The 21,465-nt window shown below is 35.1% G+C and overlaps 1 protein-coding gene across 1 annotated transcript; it reads left to right on the forward strand.

Moving 5' to 3' along the window:
• Positions 1 to 674: 674 nt before the first annotated feature.
• Positions 675 to 19,935, forward strand: DTHD1 (death domain containing 1). The gene is made up of 10 exons (XM_026846953.1): positions 675 to 951; positions 4,553 to 5,360; positions 5,867 to 6,197; positions 6,883 to 7,062; positions 7,911 to 8,155; positions 10,229 to 10,393; positions 10,976 to 11,265; positions 12,535 to 12,779; positions 19,003 to 19,060; positions 19,646 to 19,935. The coding sequence occupies exons 1-10, from the start codon at positions 675 to 677 to the stop codon at positions 19,933 to 19,935; spliced, it is 2,889 nt and encodes a 962-aa protein (XP_026702754.1).
• The last annotated feature ends 1,530 nt before the right edge of the window (positions 19,936 to 21,465 follow it).

Raw genomic sequence — 21,465 nt, forward strand, 5'->3', positions numbered from 1 at the left:
TTGTTAGCTATTTTAACTTTTAGCTGTTACTGCTTTTTTCTTTATGTTTCTTCTTATTGTATAAACACACCCCATAAAACATTGCCAAGTTTCTTTAGATGTCTATTGCTAATAAGTATTTTTGCTAATCACAAAATTAATTTGTGGATTCTTGTATTGGTGAAACCTAGGTATAATTAAAATACATCATCCAGACTGCATAGCAGCTTGGACCTGTCCCACCTACTGGATGTCTCTGAACAACAAATGAAATATAGTTGTCAGAAAATGGTGTCAAGCGACCTACACCATTTAAAGTTAGCTTGCAATGAAAACATTTCCATGTTGTTGGTGACTATATGGTTACGAACTCAGTGTTGAGCTTGATTTCATAGGTACTGATCATGTACAGCCACTGAAGTGAGAAATTGCTTTGAGTGCCTGAAATTTAAGTCACTGCTACATAACTAAGTTACATAACCTCCCTTAAAGGTGCATGGAATACATTGGCATCTCTTGGTAATCCTTGCCCGTAGTTACAAGAGAGCCACTCCTTTCTGTCACCTAGTAACTTTTTAATTGTCAACATCAACTCAGAGATCCTGAGTTAGAGTTTGATTTGGCAGTGTGTGTAGAATACAAAAAAAAAAAAAAAAAAAAAAAAAAAAAAAAAGGGAGTATATTCTGAACATAAAATGGAAATGGCTAAAGGTAAGCTTACACCTGCAAGCAAATCTGGCCAACTCCTGGAAAAAATCTGGCACCTGAACGTGGTAGCAAGAGATGTGCTTCTGAAAAGCGATGTGGAGAATGAAGATATAGTGGAGTACGTGCTTAGGTTGACCTCTTTAACAAAAGAGCTGAGCAGATCTCTCAGCCTGCAGCTGGAGAACGTTACGGAAAGTATTCAAGATACCTGCCACTTGCTGAGTGCTCTCTACAACAAGCACAAGGAATTGACTGCAAGTCCAGGCAAGTATGGAGGGACTTACCTGTAAACAGAATGGACTCGGTATATTGGACGCTAAATTCTTCCATGTGATGATGCTGGGGGACCTTACTTTTCATTTTTTAAGTATTTCAGTACTTGGTCATTCATTAGACCAAATTAATTCATATTTCAACAGTTGTATCACACTGTTTTCAAGTCTATTACATGAGATTCAATATGAGACTCATCATTCTCATTATCTGAGAAAAAAATAAAGTTAACTAAATAGAATGGTTTCAAAGTTTTATGTGTATTATACTTTGGTGGGTTTATCTTGGCCAGACACCAGATGCCCACCCAGCAACTTACTCCTCCTCCTCAACAGGAAGGGGGAGAAAATAAAATGAAAAAGTTCATAGGTTGATATGAAAACAGAGAAATCACCACTTACCATCATGGACAAAATGGGAAAAAATAATTTAATTTATTGCCAACTGAAATAATTTGGATAGTGAGAAATTCAATCCCCCTACCTCTCCTTTTTTCCAGGCTCACTTTCACTCTTTCATTCCCAACTCCTCTACCTCCTCCCCCTCCCAAGGAGCGCAGGGGGATGGGGAATGGGGGTAACACTCGGTCCATAACAGTTCCCCTCTGCCACTCCTGCCTCCTCAGACCTTTCCATGTTCCACCATCGGTCCTTCCATGGCCCACTGTTCCTGTCAGGAAAAGCTGGGCTCACCGCAGGCTGCAGTTCCTTCAGGAAATATCTACCTGCCCTGGTGTGGGGTCCTCCACAGGCTGCAGAGCAGGTATCTGCTCCAGCCTGGTCTCCCACGGGCTGCAAGGGCATCTCTGCTCCATGCCCGAGCACCTCCACCCCCTTTCTCCAGCCTTCCTTGGTGCTCACAGGGCTCTTTCTCACACTTTTTTTTCTTCACTCCTCACTGCTCTCTGGTGTTCTTGCCCTTTCTTAAGTATCTTTTCACAGAGGCAGCACCAGCTTCCCTGACAGGTTCAGACCAGTCCAGCAGTAGGTCTGCTGTGGAATCGTCTGGAACCAGCTGTGTGCTGCACGGGGCAGCCCCCGCCTCTCCTTACAGAGACAGACCCTGCAGCCCCCTCTGCCAGCACCTCACCAAGTAAACCCAATATATATAGTCTATAATCCTCTACAAGTAGCATCATAGTTTAAAAATGACAATAAAAATGAGAAGTATTTCTGCCAACTTAGTGCACAGATAACACATGGAATTTAATTTCTTGCATTTATAATAACAGAGTGGATATTAATAATGATGTTATTTCTTGTGAGGACCAAATCCAGATTTCATTACTGAAAAAATTTGTGATGAATGAAACAACTCTCTTTCCTCAAAAACAACATCTTAATGAATATTAATCAAAGTAGAAAACTATCATTTCTGCATTTAATAATGGTCTGACAACATGATGCATAGAGAGAGGAGAGAGACTCCAGGCAGAAATCTTTAGCTATGCCTGCATTTATGAGTCATTGTTCTACAGGTTTATAAAGGGTCCACAATAATAAAAGAACTTTTTTGTAAAAGTTTCCAGGCTCTAGAATCAAGCTAACTTTGCCATGTTGGCCTATGTAATTATTTTATTTTTCAGATTTTTAAGAGTTCACTATCATTCCCCTTCCAAAAAGCTGCTTTTCCTCCTCTGACATTTTCCCATAAAACACTCATCAAAAAAGTTCGAAGACAGTTGCGTATAAACTGCCACTGTATTCTAAAGCTGTGTTATCAAACATCAAAAAAGCACAGAAAACAAAGTGTTAGGAAAGCAATGGTGTGGGAAGGGGGTGGGTAACACAAAAGAAGGCTTATTTTGAGGTTAACCTTAGAACAGAATGCAAAAAGTGTCTTTTCATGTGACCATTGAGTAGTGTAAAGTGTCTGCTTGGCATTAAGCACTGCAGTATTAGAAAAGTCACATTCCCAGTGTAGGAAAATACCATTGTTTTGAATGACCCTATTATCTTCAAATTTGATTTTACATAAGTTGTTTGGGGATTTTTGTTTTATTTAACAAATGCAAAATTCAGGGAGCAAACAAATTAATTTTGTCAGATTTGCCGAAGCTTGAATTTTGCTTTACAGTGAGACTGGGAAGTGGTTTTTTACAACCTCTTATGCAAATGAAGCTATGTTATTTCCTGTGCTTTTTATTTGTTTCTAGCTCGGTTAACCTATTTAGAAGTTCTTCACTATTGTAAAAGTGCCCCTGGAAAAACAGCAGTACCTTAGAACAAACATATTATTCTTTGAACTGTCACTTGGAAAAAAAATATATTAAAAATGTGTTGGGCTGTTGTTTTTATTTTTCCCCAAATATAGTCAAAAGCCAGTAACAAATAATTTTGGGAACTGAGAAATTATTGCAAAGGAATAATTTTTAGACTGAGTTCAATAAGAAAAAATATAATTCTGAACTGTACTCTCTATGTTTAAATTAATCAGATGCAAATAGAGATGAAAGGCCTATCTATGTCATATAACATCATACATTGATATGTGATGACATTCTTAATAAAATTATTTTCCAAGTTGAAAACCTTGAGATTTACCTCATATGATGTTATTGAAAAAGTGACTGTAAGCCATTGGTTTCCCATCAGACTTGGGTCAGCCCTTTCTTTTGTCCTTCCCTTGTGCATCTCTACATTTGAAGTGTGGAGCACACTGTACTGTGTTTCATTCTATACAATTTTCTTATTTCTATTGACTTTCACTGTATTTAACCTGCAAAACAAAACTTTCCAGGATCTCACGCAGCAAACAAAAATAAGCAAGAAATTTTCTGAGGTTTGTAATATACCTAACTGATGAAGACACAGTTCCAGTTATAGAGACTGACAGCATAAGGTGAAGGGAGAGCTTGAAGTAATACAGCTGAAATACTTGAAAATATCTGGAGGGATTGCTAAGAAAAGGTGTAAGATAAGAAAAATGAGGGATCATAAAAGAAATAGGTTAAAGATAAAAGTTTACATGAGTGGCACATAGTGATTTTGTGCTTTTTGTGCATCCTTTTTCACCAAGTGTTTTTAGTTATATGCAAGAGCAACCTCCACCATTCCTATAACTGGATGCTACAAACTGCTGAACTTCAGTATTGTACATGCTGGTTTTTGTGTTATCCTCTATTATCTATAGCAAAAATTCAAAGCTCCTGAGCATGTTCAATATTGAGCCCATGTATAACAGTTTTGTTAGAGACCGTGCATTAGAATCTTGAAGGATTCAATTTTAGGAAATGTTTAATGTTTAGTTTTAAAGCTCTTCCCAAACCGATTTGGCTATTATTTACCAATTCCAGGCTTTAGAGATTGATTCTCAGTAAGAACTGAACTAGTGTCTGATCATTATAAAGGCATTCATCAGAGTTGCCACAGTAGTACTTTGTCCAAGTACAACTGTGTATTTGTCAAATACTTGACTGTATTCAATTCTTCAGAAATTGACTCGAATAGCAATAAAGGTAAAAATATTAAATGGAAGCCAGGAAATATGTATATGTATTCATGTATTGAATGACACTATGGAATTAGGTGTATAGGAGTTTTCACATTTTTGTCTAGCTTTCATTCAGTTGGTTACCTATTTTTTGCCTCAGAGTACAATGGAATTATAGATTGCCTGCAGAAAGTGAAGGATGATTTGATAAATACAGTCTCACACCTTCAAGAGGCCGAAAATAAACTTTATGCTGCTAGCTGCAGACAAGACGATTCTCAGATCCAGGATGCTCAAAATACTTCTAGAGAAACAGGTGTGTGTTGTTTTGAAGAAGTAACAGAGTCTGTGGAAGCATCTTCTAGTCCCAGTCAGCAACCCCAAAGAACTTTTTCCCTGAACGAGAAAGAAGCTCAGAATGTTAATCAAATTCAGCCAAATGAAACCAAAACTGTGGAAAAAGACATTGTTGCGTCATTAGCTGAAAATGTATCTGCTCAAGAACAAGACTTTAGCAGAGAATCTCCAATGAAAAAGGAAGATGGTGAACACAGACCACTAATGAACTCTGTTACAGAGAAAAAAGATTGCAATGGAAATGATAAATCTCATGAAGGTAGCTCTGTTACTAAAAATTCTCCAGAACTGGCTTATCAAGGTGCTCTTACAAGCAGCAGGGAAGGCATTCTATCTGGCACATTGAAAGACATTTATGACAGAACTACCATGAATCTTCTTGAACAGGAAAAAAAGGCAGTAGGCAAAGAATCTTCAGAAGGGGTGGAAAGTGAAGAACATAGACTGACAGAGCTAATGGAAGACAGTAAAATGGAAACAGATCATGGAAGTTGTAGGAATGACCTAATTACCTTCACATCTTCAGCACAAACATGTGATCCTACCGCTGTGAATCCTTCTATGAATGATTCAGAAGAAGTACAAAAATCTAGGTGCTGGATAAACAAAGGGTAAGCACATACTCTTTAGGAACAGATGTACGTAAATACTGCTTATTAGTACACACATAAACACCTGTAGGCCCAGAAACTCAGTATGCATATATTGAACAGCTGCTGGTCAGGCACATAATAGCAGTTTACAACTTAAGCATGTGCAGTGAAGATCTTCCATTTGGTCTAAAGTAAACTGCAACTTTCCATTTAATTGCCTTGTTTTGTTGTTTTGTTTTTAATGCCAGAGAGGGATGAGTCACAGCCAGTAAAGTCAATAATTCCCAAATTGTTGGAAATCACTAGGAAAGAACTCCAAGTAGTCAGTTTTATAATAATTTGTAAGATATTCTGAAACAATCCAAAAATTTCCATTATTTTCCCATTCATAAACATATATTTTTATTAATGATCTGTTTATGCTACAATGTAGCACATCATTATAATAATCTATTTGACTAAAAATACAAGACACAACCCCACCCAAAATACAAAGAATACTATTTTATATTCTTTTTCTCCAGATTTCTAGTGGAAGAGAGTGGTAAGAATGAACATGAAGTAGCTTGCTTTATTAAAGCCCCTGCAACTGCTCTGGAGAATCTGAAGTGTAAGATAGTCAATGACACTAGTTCCTTGGTGGTGGATGATTCCGAGGAGCTGGTCAGCAATGTCATCAGTATTGAATGCTCTGATTATGAGAAAACAATCCCTTTCCCTATCAGCATTGCAATCCCATTTACTTCATGCTTCAGAGGAAATTATCGGGAGATTATGGTGAAGATGATTGATGTGAACTTTCAACCAAACTACTTAACTCCTATTGCCTTGGAAGGGTATCTAGGAAACCACAAGGTTGGTAACCTCTCATCTAAACATAGTAAAAACATCATTTCAGGTTCTCATTTAAGCCTCTCTGGAGTTATACAAGTGAAGTTATCATTATTAAGCTGTATTGCCCACAGCATTGGGTTAAATTGAACTTCCTACTTTCTCAAGAACCAATTCTATTTGAAAGCTACTATTTAACAAGGTTCTTTGTTTCACTTGTAATATTAAGGCAAGTGCTTGATCCCACGATACTAATGCTTGAGTAATGGTTCATGATTTTGTAAGTAAGTCTAATATGTTGCATTATTTGATAAAAATAAAAAGGGGAAATATTTTGCATTCAGATCACAGAGAAGTAACACAATTCTGTTGTGTAAGTCCAAACTCCACCCCAAAGAAACACAGGATAGTTTGGTTTTTTGTTTTTTGGGGTTTTTTTTACATGCAAAAGAATTGCATTGGGTCAATCACCCAGTTTATGAGCTTATTTCATTTCACCCCAATCATACACTGGAATGTTAATGACATCACATGATGACTAGAGATCACCAGATACCTGGGTATCCAAGCAGAAATAATATTGAAGTTATTTTAATTTCACACCTTATTCTCTAAACTATGTTGCCTTCTCAAAATGCTACTCCACTGCAGAACACAGCTTCCTTTCCTTCAGACATACTCTATCTAACCCCACATTCTCTTTATGCAGGAAACCTTTGCAGAAGTGAAAATCTATCAGCTTGGTGTTTTTTCTGTGTTGTCATGCTTAAAGAAAGAAAAATTTACTGTTTCAAAGGTAGGACTCTCACCAAAGCTCAGTGTGGATTCTAGAATCTCTTTCTGTTACCATCCAGAAACATTCAGTTCTCCAGCACCCATGCAGTTAAAGGTGAGCTTGAAATACACAATACTTGTTCCTTAAGTCTGTTATCTGATCAGTTCTGAAGCAAGGATGGCAATAATGTATAGAGAAACCTGTTCCATTATTAAAAGTCTATGAAAAGTGGTTGCAGCTCCACATCCTGCATACAAAGCAGATGATATCCTGTCAGCTTAGTTAAAACCATATAACATTGTCAGGAGTCAATGATATCTCTAGCTGAAAAGAAAAAAAAAATCTACCTTTGTTTTATATACTTCAGAAAATATAGTTGATTTCAATAATGACATAAGCATCAAGTTCAAACTTCAACTGCCTGGTCTAGTTTTTAATTTAATGGAACAGTTTTTTTCACCTGACCTTCAATATTTGTACCAGGCAGTGCAACAGAAGCTTTTGTCACCTCTTAGTCTTAGGCTGAGAATAATTTCAAGATCTGCTTCAGTTATAATGTGTTTCTACCATCCCCCATAAAAACCACCAATTCTGAGTACAGAGAAGCTAAAATTAACAGTGAAAACAAGCAAACAAAAAAAGTATTTGAAAAATCTTAGAAAATTATAAAAATCCGAAGGAGATCAGGAGTTTCATAACTTGAACTCAAAGCAGGAACAAAATAAGAATAATATTTTAGTCAGTAAATGTTCCAGTTTTTGATGACTTTCACACACTTGGTTGTGCACTGTACAAAGTGCCAGTGTGTTGGTAGGGTCGTTCCTGGGTTATAGAGAAGAGCTTAAAGCTTCTGTGATAGTCTTATGCAATTCCGAAAGATAAATCAATTTCTAAAAAAACAGGCATGTAAGAGAAGATTTATTAATGTACAAATTAATTGTACAATTGCTTTCCATATTTAGATTCAACCAATTGAACCATCATTGGTTTCGACATTGAAAGCAAGACACGATATGTACCACTCAGTGGTATCTACTAGTGCACTGGTTTATGTCCAGCATCCTTCAGCCCAGTCATTTAACAACTCAGTCACTATCACTCTACCCTGTCCTCCAAACCCAGAAAAAAAAAGGCAAGGAAATGAGACAGAACGTACAAGAGCCATTAGTGCTACAGTAAAGAGGGCTGCTGCAGCATACCATCCTCGGTAAGAACAACTTCACTACTAATTCAGCATTTTCAAACATCAACATTAATTAATTATAACTGTTGATGATTAATAAATTTTTGTATTAAAAATGTGTAATTCCTTAATACAGTCTACTGTACTGAGAAACACTAAAGTAAATCCCCACAATTCTCATGCTATAGCTTCATCAGGAAAAATCATAGTGTTTGAAGCATAATCTTTAAATATGCTGACCACTATAATTCTGTCAGGATGAAAAATGCATGGTTTTTTTTCAGAAAGAAATTTTCAGCCATTTTCATCAAAGCCAAACAGTGAACATAGAGTATAACCATGTCTCAAAACTGCTGTGATCATCAGTAGGTGGTTTTGCTACCCTGGTTTTGAACTGTCTGATTTCTACTTAAACACATTCCAATAGCTACCTAAGTCAACATTTATGACACAGTGATTTGGTCAGTTTTGTGGTAACTGCCACACTAGATGAAGGCCCAGATTTTTCCAAAGCACTCACTGTGAAATTTCTGAAACAGACCTTTTGGAATGTCTTTAAAAAAACATTAAATCATGGGGACTCTTAAGAAAAAAAATATATATATATTTCAACTGTTAACTGGCAGTTCAATGAAATTTATCGATCACGCTTATGAGGATATGAATAAAACTTTTTTGGGGGAAAAAAAGGCCAAATCTGATCTCATCTACTTTGACAGTCAGCAAAATAAATGGTGTTTTTACCATTTCATGCAGGAAAAATATCTATCTGGGCTTACTGTTTGATTGTTTTGATTGTCTTTCCAGTTCTGCTACCATGGGCAACTCAAGGTTCAGAAAGGCTAACTGAGATTTCTTGGTAGAGACATTCTTGGGACAAGAGGCAGCTTTGGAATACTTTTATTTTAGGTTATTAAAAGGCTAGCTTATTCCTACTTTGCTAAATATTATCTTTTTCAAAATTAATCTACATGCCAATATTATGATTGTCTTGAAAATAAGCAAGGTAAAAGCTAGACAAGGCAGACAATGTTCTAGCTTTCCATTTCTGAAAAACTTCTCAGATCATGTTTTAAAGAGCTCTACACACACAGTGCTTTCTTAGACTAGACATCCATCTTTATCACAAACTTCAGAATTGGGAAGAGTGCCCATGTCGGTTGACAGGTTATTCAGATTTCATTTCGTGTACCAGAAGCATTTCACTTTGTGGCACTACCCTCATGGCATCTGTCTGTTCTTAATACCAGTCTTAAGATTCTTAGTCAAAGCACTTTCATGAAAAGACCATAGTTTGATTGCTTATTTCTATACAAATTCCTTAGAAAATTATACCAATGTTTTCCTGTATTTGCACATAAGATGAGGCTGTATCTTAAGAAATGCATAGGCTTTCCTGTCTGGAGCATTTTCTTTTGGGGATTGTACATAGGGTATGTATTAGAGGTGAACGGGTTATTCACATCCAGTTTTAAGAAACTGATAATTGTCTGTGTGAGAGGAGAGTTATGGGCTTCTGTAAAAAAACCCTCGTGTTTCATTCATTAGAATAAATTAGCCAGAACATATCATGCCACAGTTGCTTGATTCTGAGAGTGAAAGCAAAGTAATCACCTGGTTTGAAGAGAAGCTACTTTTATTTTCTCTGTTGAAAGAGAAAATGGATAGTAGACATGTCTGATTTTCTAAATTCCTTTGTGGTTATTGAATAATATTTGCTTCTGAAAGAAAAGATGTTTGTGGTTTTCTTTTTTCCAAATATTTATTTCTAGAGAACCTAAATCCTGACGAATGACTCAAAACCAATCCATAATAATAACTGTATATTTTATTAAATGATAGATTAAACTAGATTCATTTAGATAGAAACCTTTCTTTCGTTTTTTCCTCTTTCTGGAGAACTGGAAAAAAAATCTCTAACTATTATATCACTTCTGTACTCTGGAATATAGTTGAAGATGTAGATTTTCAGCAAGGAGGGAAAAACAGATGTCATTATCAAGAACAGAAGGGAAATCAGAGCTACAAATACAGTCTTACTCTTTCTACAGGATCCATTTTTCATTATATTTTTGTCTATAATTTTCTGATTTCCAGGTCTGTGAGTGCTTCTGTGAGAAGAACTGGGGATAATCTCAGTGATACTTTGAAATTATTAGGTCGCAGAAACAACGATGAGGGGTGGAAGGTGTTTGATGATGTTACTATCCAGAATGCACGGAATGGTCTTGTATCATTTGAACTAAATGAACATTTAGAAAGGTAATGTATGATGAAAATTTAATAAAATTTTTTTTAGTGTAATATTTACTTCCAAGTATACAGATCAATGGAAAATAGTAGCGCTAAGAAATCATCCATTATTAACCTGCCAGCATCTCTTTCTTCCACTTTACCACAGAAGATCATTTAGATTTGCTACTTATAATTACAAAAAATATAAATTTGTTTAAATATTTCTTCATCTATAGACTGTACACAATGAACTATACACCAAACTTGAAACAAGAATTACAGATATTAATCTTAATTTGAAAATGTGATTTAACTGTCTAACTACAAAATCATTATATTTTTAAAATTTTCTTATTAGGAAATATTATCTTACTTTCATCTAAAATTTGAATGTATTTGAATTCATAGATAGAATCAATATACTCTACACTAGAGAAGCAGGCAATTTCCACACTTTCATGTGTTGAAAACAAGAATGAAAAGGATGGAGCAAAAGGTCAAGAGATCAAGCCTTGTATTATTTTGCATAATAAATTGTTAGCAGTTTATAAATTGATTTAAGATAGAGGGTTTTTTTGTTTTGTTTTGTTTTGTTTTTTTTAAATACAGATTTGTGGTGATTCGCCTTTCATTCCTCTTGGAAAATACATACCTTATCCTCCTTGCTCAGGCTCTGGAAGAAGCTCTTTGTAGCACAATGGCTAATGTGATACTGTATCGAAAGAGAGAAAACCCACGTAAAATAGTAGTTTTGCTATCTGCATCCAAAGAATTGTCCTGCGAGCTTCAAAATCTCCATGAGGAGGGCTACTTTGGTCCCCCAGAACCTTCACAACAGTTCCCATTAAGAGAAGGAGAGCAGATTCATTTTAAATTTAGAGGCAATATTTTTGCTTCAGGTAAGGTAATTAATTCATGCATCTAGATGAACATTATTAATCACTTCAGCTATTCAGAAATACTGTAGATTGTGGTTAGTCACAGAACATTTAGTTATTTCAGTGTTTTTTTTCTTGTGAACTATAAGCTCATGGAACTACATGGGAAACTGCTCCAAATGAAAAATGAAATGTACTAACTGAACAAGATCCTTAGCAACCTGCTCTAGGTGACCCTGCTTTGAGCAGCAGGGTTGGACATCTTCAGAGATGTCTTCCAACCTCTGCCTTTCTGTGAAACCTGGTCCCTCAGAAACAGCTGACATTTTATTTTCTGTTTCAAAAGGACAGGATTCCATCAACAGCTTTTTAATATAAAGAAGATTTGATAGGAATTAAACAGGTTCCAAACAAAAATAAATAGTCTGCTTTTTTATCTGTGTGAATTCACTTAAAGCAGGCAAGATTAAACACTGAAATGCAAGGCAAAATGTTGCTTTTTGTGAGTTGTACTATAAATTGATGTGATCAGAGCGCGTTATACCGTTTCCATTAGCAGCCTTGAAAATTCCATGCAGTGGCTGCCACCATTCAGAAATTTACTTAAAGGGAAAAGAGATAAGAAATCTCAGACAGGTTTTCATCCAAAATTACTTATAGTCTCTTCTGTCAGTTTTGGAGACAACATATAAATATATATTTGTCACTCTGAACATTTTGCACATAAACTCTCCCATTGAAAACTCCATTTACCCCAATAAAAGGATTATTCTTCAAGAAGATGTGTCCAGCCCCCAAGGAATGCCTGCTCATATAGGCAAAGTGTACTATATATAGATGTATCACTTAAAATGGAATTAGGCACCTGCCTCCCTTCATTTTGTTGTTACAGGTGGACAGATATCCATACTGAATAACCAGAAAGCATACAATTCTGATTTCAGTCACAGCACCATTTTATTTTTTGTTTCTCTCTGTGTTATGTACTTTATCCCCTTCCATGTTCCTTACTTTTCAACTTTCAGCACAGCCTTCATCACATATTCTTTATGGCAGCAATTCAGGGGCTAAGACAGATAACCATGAAGACATTTCAACTACTAAAGTAGACTTGCAGGAGGGTTTGGATCCCAAATGTTCAATATAAAGTAATAATAATAATAATAAAGAACAACCAAATGTTATGTGATTAGCTCTATTTGACTCACTCTAATGAATTAAAACCATCCAAAAACAGTGTAAAAAATTTTTTTTTTTTTTTTTTTTTTTTTTTTTTTTAATGGATGACAGAGAATGGAAAAGATTTTGGAAGAGTCTACAGGCTGATTTTTCATTCACAAAGAAAAGCCAGGCTGGAGCTGCAAATTAAAGAAGTGGATGAATTTGGTAACCACAGTTCACCTCATTACAAAGGAACAGCAGTGTTTTATAAAATTACCAGAGAGATGATAACCAAGAAATGGGAACAACCCTTGCCATGTAGTGAATATCAACGCCAGACTCCACTGTGTAAATTAGCACTAACTTTACCAAAGGTGGGTTTCTCAACTGATAATGTTAAAGATCTTTCCCTTTTTTCCTTGCCATGTATTTATTAGGCAAAAGGTTCTAGACATGATTTCTGCTTTACAGATACACACAGGAGTCACTGATGGAGCAGTTCTGATCCATCAGCAGTTTACAAACACCCTCAGAATTTCTCTTAGCAGGTGGGAGGGACCCTCATCCAAGCATGGAAAAAAAAGTGTTTAACACAAGATTTTCATCCATTTGTTTTCCCTAAATGATATGGTACTGAGAAATTATTACTTAAGTTCCAGTTATATACTTGTATCCTGGTCTTGGGAGTGCAGAATTTCAAATTGTAGGAGTATTAAACCCTTCATGTAACCTATCTTTTTCCTGTCACCTGATTCTCCTATTAGGCCTGATAAGGCTCTGCAATACAGCCATGTGGGCAATTATCTCCATCTCTGGTGAAAGCTATTGCTACATAAAATAATCTTTAATATTCCTGCAATGAAATCTCACTGTAATCTTTTCAGAGTCTAGGTATCAGTACCCCATATTGTAGAAAATGCTGATGCTAGACTACTGCTGTCAAATTTGCATACATTTTAATATAAAAATATGTACAGTAACACTTTGTCTAAATCTCTGGTGACAAGCAGTAGCATCTCTCTCTTTATGAATTTAATTGACTTCACTCTTCCTTAAGCTATCACCTGCAAATACATGTTTTATTTCATAAGCTTACCTCTTGATTTCTCTCTCATCTCCATTCTCCCAACTAAAAATTAAGAATATCTAACTGCAGATTTTAAGAGGAGATATCTTGTAGTGACAAACTCCATATAAAATGTAGATTTTCTTTTGAGAATCACATGCTTTCAAGAACTTTGCTTTTCCATGGGGCTAGCATTCCATATGCGGTATTCACAGAGAGGGAAATACAAACTCTTGAGGTCCAGTGGGATGATTAAAATTAATAATTTTTAAAAATCTGTGACACACCCTAGGCATCAGTTAATTTTCTTCTATCTACCTTCCTAGATTCCATCCCATTGTTCTATGTCATTAAATCTTACTGCACAATAAGATTTAAAGGACTGAACTGCATTTCTATTAAACCATAAAGGTAATTATCAAGTGTCTTAGATTTGGGCTGGCATATATGGTAAACTGCTACATGTATTAGTCCTTAAATGTTCGATTCAGTCTTTTCAAAACAAATGATTCTGACTACACCTTTTCTCCTTCTAAATTTAAGTCTGTGTTTCCTCTTCCCCAGTGTGGCTGAGATCTTGACATCTGGTCAGTCTGTGTAAGTGTGTGAGAACATATAATATATGTGGGCACACAGTAGCACCCAAGGCAGCCTAATCATTTAAATGGAAATAAAGAGAAGAACTGTATAACATGATCATTGCTGGTAAATTAGAAATGAAGTCAAACCTCAGGAATGGTGATAGCCTTTGTGAATATTTTCTCTGACTCTGCTTCCACCTGAATCAGTTCAAGCACAGAGAACCCAAGTTTGAGGCACAGAAAGTCTGCATAGAGATACAGTTACTATATCACTTCAGAAATTCAGTGTTGCAGCATCTTGCAAATAATTTTTCTTTTGCTTCTGGTGAATATATTTCAAGAGGTCTATTTCAAACGAGTCAGAATCTTCACTAAATGCAAATATTAGGCAAAAAAAAACCCCAATCAAAATGCTTGAAAACATTTGCACATTGGTAACTTTTTCATTACATGATTTGTACTTTCTGTCTTACACAGAATAAAATACCAAGCTATAGAATGAAGAACAGCATCAGAATAATGTATTCCCTTATTTTGCAAGTCATCTTAGTACACAAAATGTTATACTTTGCTATGGTTGGTGAACCCTCCTACTTTATGATTTATCTTCCATCCATCCAGTGTAATAATATAAAACTGATAATGCCTAAAGTCAGGGTTTTTTAGTAAAGAATAATATCTTCTAATAATTCTTTTTGAAGAATTATAAAACATCAGTGAAGCTGATTATTTTACTTTAGTGAATAAGTTAACTAAATAAAACATACCTTATTATTGGTATATAAATACATAAGGCAAATGGGAATTTCACTATCTAGTGGTATGTCGTATTCATTAACACAAAGTTATAATGTTGTTCATTCTTTTGCTCTTCATATGTTCTTCCAGCCAAGTAAATCCTGAATTTCATACTCAAAAAAACTCATAGAAATTTAAAGAACAACAACAACAAAAAAATCTTTTGGCTTGTTTGTTGGCTGAAAGATAGGGAAAAAAAGAGCAGGAAAAATCAGCATCCACACCATGACTGCACTATGCAGTTCTGGTCACAGAACTCAGAGGATTTGAAAGAAGAGGAAAGAAAGAAGGTGATCTGTAATATGGATGTTGATAGGTAGAGAGACAGGGCATTGATGACAACACTTCAGGCAGTTTCAACAGAAGTTGAAATATTACATACATTTATGAATTATTATGGAGGAACCGAAAACTGAATTATTATATTCCCTTTCACAGGATCTAAGAACAATGAATTACATCAGTGAGTGACAGGTGTGACCAGTAATACAAAAGGACATACTTTTTACATACAAAAATAATCAAAAGGTGAACTCATTTTCACAGGATATTTGCAGCAGTTAAAAATGTGTTTGAGCTAGAAAGGGAATTGACTGGAAGAGAGACAGAACCATATATTAAATGTAATGATCCAGATGCAATTAAATGCCAAAGCAACGAAAAGGAAATTCTAATTTATTACCTTATCTTATTATGTGTTCTAAAATTATTAACAGTGATGAAAGCACTGACAGTAAAAATTAAGAACTCTTACCCTGTTTCTACTATCCATGATCTGATCAACATACTTGAATCAGATATATCTTCACATTTAGGTGGGCTTTCTAATGAATAAAAGGAATAGAAGGAAGTCATTAAAATTGGATGAGAAAACACAGTTAAGGAGAAATTCAATGCACTAATTATAGAAACAACTACACCAGCTGTCAAATGCAACTGATATTTACCACTTCATTAAAGTACAAGTCTTGTAATAATATTCATATAATATGAATCAAGACTGACACTGTCCATAATATGTCATATGCTGATGCTATTAATATGTGTTGCCAAAGGACCTAGAACTACATTCCTGTGTGTAGACATGCACTCAAGCAATGAGCTTTCAATTTCGCTAGTTTCTATCGCGTGTATACTACTACAGCACAGTAAATAAGCTACCACAAATCTTGCAAGTATATATATATATATATATATATATATAAAAAAATGCTCAGTGTTCATATCTGACCTATTGATAATGCTGAGTTGTTTACAGTACTGCTCACACTAACACAGCTGCTTACAGAATTGCAGTTGCCACAGTAAGGCTCTCATGTCTTAGCTGTGAACTAGGTGACTCTAAGCTGTAGTGTTGTTGATAGACTCGTTACTTGATCCCAGAATGCTAGGGGAACCTTTCATGGTTTGGGTATAAAATCCCCAAAAGAGCAGTAAATGCAGGGCAAGAACAGCAAAGACTACATTTCTACTACTTTGTTATGTTAACAAATATCTTTAATCATGTTAATGGATTAATTGTAATACACATGAGATCACAAACACCCTGTGTTGCCAGTAACAACAGAAACTTTCACAGCAAAATGAATTTTTATTTTTATTTTTTCAGATGATAAAGTTAGAACCATCCACAATGCCTGGTTTTTGTTGTGACAAAGACAGATGGAATCTTTTTAAGGCAACCATTCTGATTACATTTGCACTCATTTCTGTAAAATTGACACCTAAATGTCTTTTGAATTATGGAGAGAAGACAGTAACTATACATATTATAAGCCACAATATCCACTCTCTTACAAACAGATTTCTGAGAGTGATCAAAGCAGTGGTTGTTAGTTGGCATGCAAGCATTCACATCAGTGTTTAGTTTACTAAACAAGCTAAACTTGTACAGAAATAAGCTTATCTTCACTAACAATTCCTATTTATGGAACTTTCATTTCCTCAGCATGTGAAACCTGTCATTTTCAACACAGTTAAATACAGTGGGTTAGGTTCTGATGTCAAGTATGTGTGTGCATATCAGTAATTTTTCTACTGATTTCAAAGCAGTTGCATTTATGTGAAACTGGGCTAAAGAGTTTAAAAGGTTAATTTCTCCTTTTCTGTCTGTCCTGTTTGATATGCTGCTAGAGTCTGGTCATGTCTGAGAGGTCCATTTGACAGAGCACTTCAGTTTTACTGCCTGAAATCAGAATGCTTTGCATAAAGAGATTGTTGTAATGCATACAAGTGTTATCAAATTACTATTCTGCTGAAGTTTTATGTCTAATGACTGTCTAACGGCAAAATAGCATGTGATCCTCTGCTTCAGAAAGGCAGTTGCTTAGCTAAGTGAAGGGCCTTCCAGACTAGAAAACTGCTTTGACCACTAAAAGTATTTTACTTACGCTACCAAGCAGAACAGTGGGACCACATGCCAGTGCAGCTGAACTACGAGTGAATTTAGCGCTTCACCACAGATATTTAATCTTTAAAGGAAGATTTAACGCTTTAGATCTAATGCATTGTATATTATTACACTCTTTCTAGACAATACTCATTTTTGATTCTTATCTTTTTTACTCCTATTTTAACAATAAGCAACAAAAAGTAGTTCAGATTAAAGTCAATGCATGGGTAATTGAGTTCATCTACAATAACTTTGAAAACCTCTTGCAGACCTTTGAGGTCCTAAATTCTCATTAATGAATGAAAATAAATTTCAGTGTAAAGGCATAATTAAACGAAGCCAAAGAAAGCCGAGTCTTGGAAGAAAAACAATGCCCCCTTCTGGAAGAGCTTTATATTCCCTTTACTTTGAGGGCTTTTCTTAGCCACGCTATGCTGTCTTCACACTGGGGCACGTGCAGTGACAGAATTGCTGTAGAAGCACACAAGATGAGGCAGATTGAGATCTCAGGATGAGTACAGCACAGGATGGGTTTGCAGTGCCAAGAAGGGCATGATGTGTGCAGCCTGTGCACACTGAAAACGCTTGCCAAGATGACTGAGTATAGGCCTGATGAGAAGTTGTTTAATTCACAGGTGAGTAGGTAAATTATGATTATACCGACCTTTTTTGATGTGTAGCTCAGTACATATGAAACACTCCAAATACTGAACAATATATAAAACCTGTATTATAAAATTATTTAAGATAAGTTCAGCAAGGCTCTGGCTCAGTATGCCCAGCAGGAAAAGGAGAACAATTCATCTAGTCAAGAGTTTCATGCACTTAATTCACGAATAGAAAACAGAAGCTCAGTGAATAAACCTGGAGCAAGTCTCACAGAGAAAGCTGTGCATAATCAGCCAGGTAATACAATTGAATGTGTGACGAAAGTAACATGGGCACTAAAAGAGGACAATTATACTTTATTTTTTAAAAAAAAAAGCGCTGAACAAATTAATTTCTTGATACAAATTAGTCTCTTCTTGTGCTCAGTGCTTATGTAAGTAATTTCTTATTCTATGGAGCAGGAATCAACAGTAAAACCCACAAGACTTTCCTCTTTTGCAGTCATAAGGAAAAAGGACAAATTATTTTTTTGTTCTCTCACGTGTTCAGAGGAAGAAAGAGGAAGGATTCTGTATTTTCTAATGGAACTTGTTTGAATTCTGATGATTTTTAATGATTTATAATTGAAAGTTGAACTATGTAAAATGACTAGCTATAGCTACGAATGTAGTATGATTTCTAGACCTAACAACAACTACTACTTATCTGGAAACTGTTATTTTCCTTGAAACAGTGTGGTATGTACACAATAATAAGAACACAGAAACAGCAAGGCAAAGTTAATGCACAAAATTGGAATCCATTTCATGTACAAAGGTTCCATACAGATTTTCTATACACCCAGTTTCTATACACCAGTCATGACATAATGCTACTGGTGAAACATCTGTAAAATTGCATAAATTATAAATTTTTTAATCAGATACAATAAACATCCATTTGGTATAAACAGACTTAGTTTCATTATTTTAATAGCTGTATACTGACTATACCTGCTGATGGTGTTACCTGGTTTTCAATAATAATACAAATCCTCTGTGTAGGTAGAGCCAATCTTTAATGCCGATTTACTGCAATCCACTCCCACATCCTACCCCTCATCCCTTATTCATTTTGTAATTTCTCTTTCTTCCATATATTTTCTTTGATAGCATGAAAAGTTGATCAACCGTCCACAAAGCACAAAAAGAACTTCTTCTGATTCATCAGGTAAGAACACATTCGTAATCTATTAATATCAATATAAATAATAGTTATATTTGCTATTTACTTTTTTTAAATGCCAGGATTTGTTTCAGCTGTAACTGACATTTTAAAATGACATATTCAGGAACCAAAGTAATCTGTTAAAAGATTAAAAAAAAAGTGATCTATTTATCAAGAAATATAAAAGCTCTTGTAAGATAATGTCGTGGTTAGGTATTTGAACAGCATATAATTTTCTGTATAAGGAGATTCAGTTTGTACTGGTAAACTCCGTTATAACTGATGTATGTTATAGGAAATGCTCAAATCCTTTTATTTTATTGCTAGCTTTCCCCATACAGTTCCAAAAGTTATAGATCACTGCCAAATCTGCTCTTGACTAAATTCACTTCATGTCTCACTGCAGTTACCAAAAACTGGATTAGAAATAAGAAATGATGATGTTTCTTTTAAAGTAAAAAAAACAAACCATATTAAACTGGGGAGTTCACTCACTGAGTCTTCAGCTTCAGAGAGCTTTTCAAAAGAAAGAAAGATTTACATAGCAGAAGAATAATGCTCTTAAATTTACTAATTTGTGCCCTTCAGAGGCCCAGTGGGACAACTTGCTATACTGGCTGGCAGAAGAGCTTGCAGAAGATAACACATCATTGCTTGCTTTATGCTTACCTGTTCGGCGGAGCATACTTCAGTTTGTTAGGCTGAAGTGCCCTGATAATTTAACACACCAGATCTATGAGCTGCTTTGCTGCTGGAAAAAGACCCTTCCAAGGTCAGCTGATAAACAGCAGCTCCTGTGTCGCTATTTGCAGAAGAGTGGCAGAAGTGATCTTTCAGAAGAACTTCGTTTTAAGTGGCAAAATAAAGTGTTCGCTTGACAGAATCACTGGCAACTAACAGCCCAATTTCTCTTCGTTCCTGTTGAAAGGTGTGAATATTTCCGTGATATCTTTGGATGAAAAAGTGACAGGGAATCAGACTGCTTATTTATTTGTTACTTTACAACCTCTTTACTAAAGCAAATTATAATAGCAATGCCCTTGCTTGCTAGAAGTGAACATTTCTTCTGTGGAAAAGTGAGATATTGAAAACACAGGTATGAAGAATTATAGACTGATCTGCATATATTTCTAAGGACTTTAATTGTTTGCACATACCATACTCCGTTGACATAGAATCATATTTCTACATACTTTCAACACTAGGAATTATTCACTATATCAAAATCTTACAAATCTTTCCATGATATATGGATAACACTACATCCAGTAATAATAGATAACAGGTTTGTCAGATGAAAACCTGATAGATCATTAAAATACACAGAAAGAGGAAATTTCTTCTTAATTTCAGGTTTGTTAGTAATTAATAATGACTTTTACATTCTCAATGAATGTTTTTTATCCTTTTGAATCTCATAACAGATTTCAGTGCTGCCACACGTGAGTATATAATCTGTTTCTAGAATTTACGAGATTTGTTGCCTTACTCCTGTCCATCATGGTTTTGTTTTGGTTTTTGTTTTTTTTTTTCAGGTTACCATCAAATTTGGAAAAAGAAATATTTCTTCATAGAAGTTTTAAAATTTATTGTTTTGAAATTTTATTAATGATACTGAGTTATTGTATTGAAGGTACATAGAGTAAAACAGGTGTATATGTGCCATTCCTTAGCCATGTATTTTAATCTCTTAAAACTCATTTCTTCCCAGAATGCAAAGTAAGACTAATTTAATTTTTAAAAGTCAGAGCAATAGCAGTGTTGGACTTTTATAACTGTGTTTCTACTAAAATAATACTATAATTTACAGTCTTCTGTTAAGTGCTGTTATATTGCAATCCACCTCATACAACACAACAAAAATTTCTCTAAATGCTAAACTTTGACGGTTCTGTTAAAGGCTCAAAGTAGCTGGCAAGAGCCAGTGAATCACACAAATCTGGAAGAAAGCAAGCTGCTTGGAATTTACACAGACAAATACCAATCTGTGATTACACAGTCTGTCACATCTGTGTGATTTCCCTACTGCTCCAGCAATGTGCAATAGATGCAGCTTTTTCTTCAAGTCCACCTGTGTACACATGGTTTAGATACTATTATTCTTCTGGTTCCAATGCACCAAGTATTTTCCATTTTCAACCCCTTTCTTTAATAATGTAAAATTCAAATATTAATCTAAAAGTTATTAATCTAAACTTTATTAGAATTTAGACTATTTAGAATCCCTATATGTCCTGCTGACAAATCTTAATTGTGATATATATTGTTAGTCTGGATATTTTATTTTTGGAGATTATATATTTGCAACATTTCCAAATCACTACTATAAATGAGAAAATTGCATTGAAAAAATAAAAGAGAAATAGGAACAGTATTAATTAGTTGGATTAATCTAGTCAGTAATGTTT

The sequence above is a fragment of the Athene cunicularia genome (genome assembly GCF_003259725.1).
Source record: "Athene cunicularia isolate RWA chromosome 4 unlocalized genomic scaffold, athCun1 chr4_part1, whole genome shotgun sequence".
Lineage (NCBI taxonomy): Eukaryota > Metazoa > Chordata > Aves > Strigiformes > Strigidae > Athene > Athene cunicularia.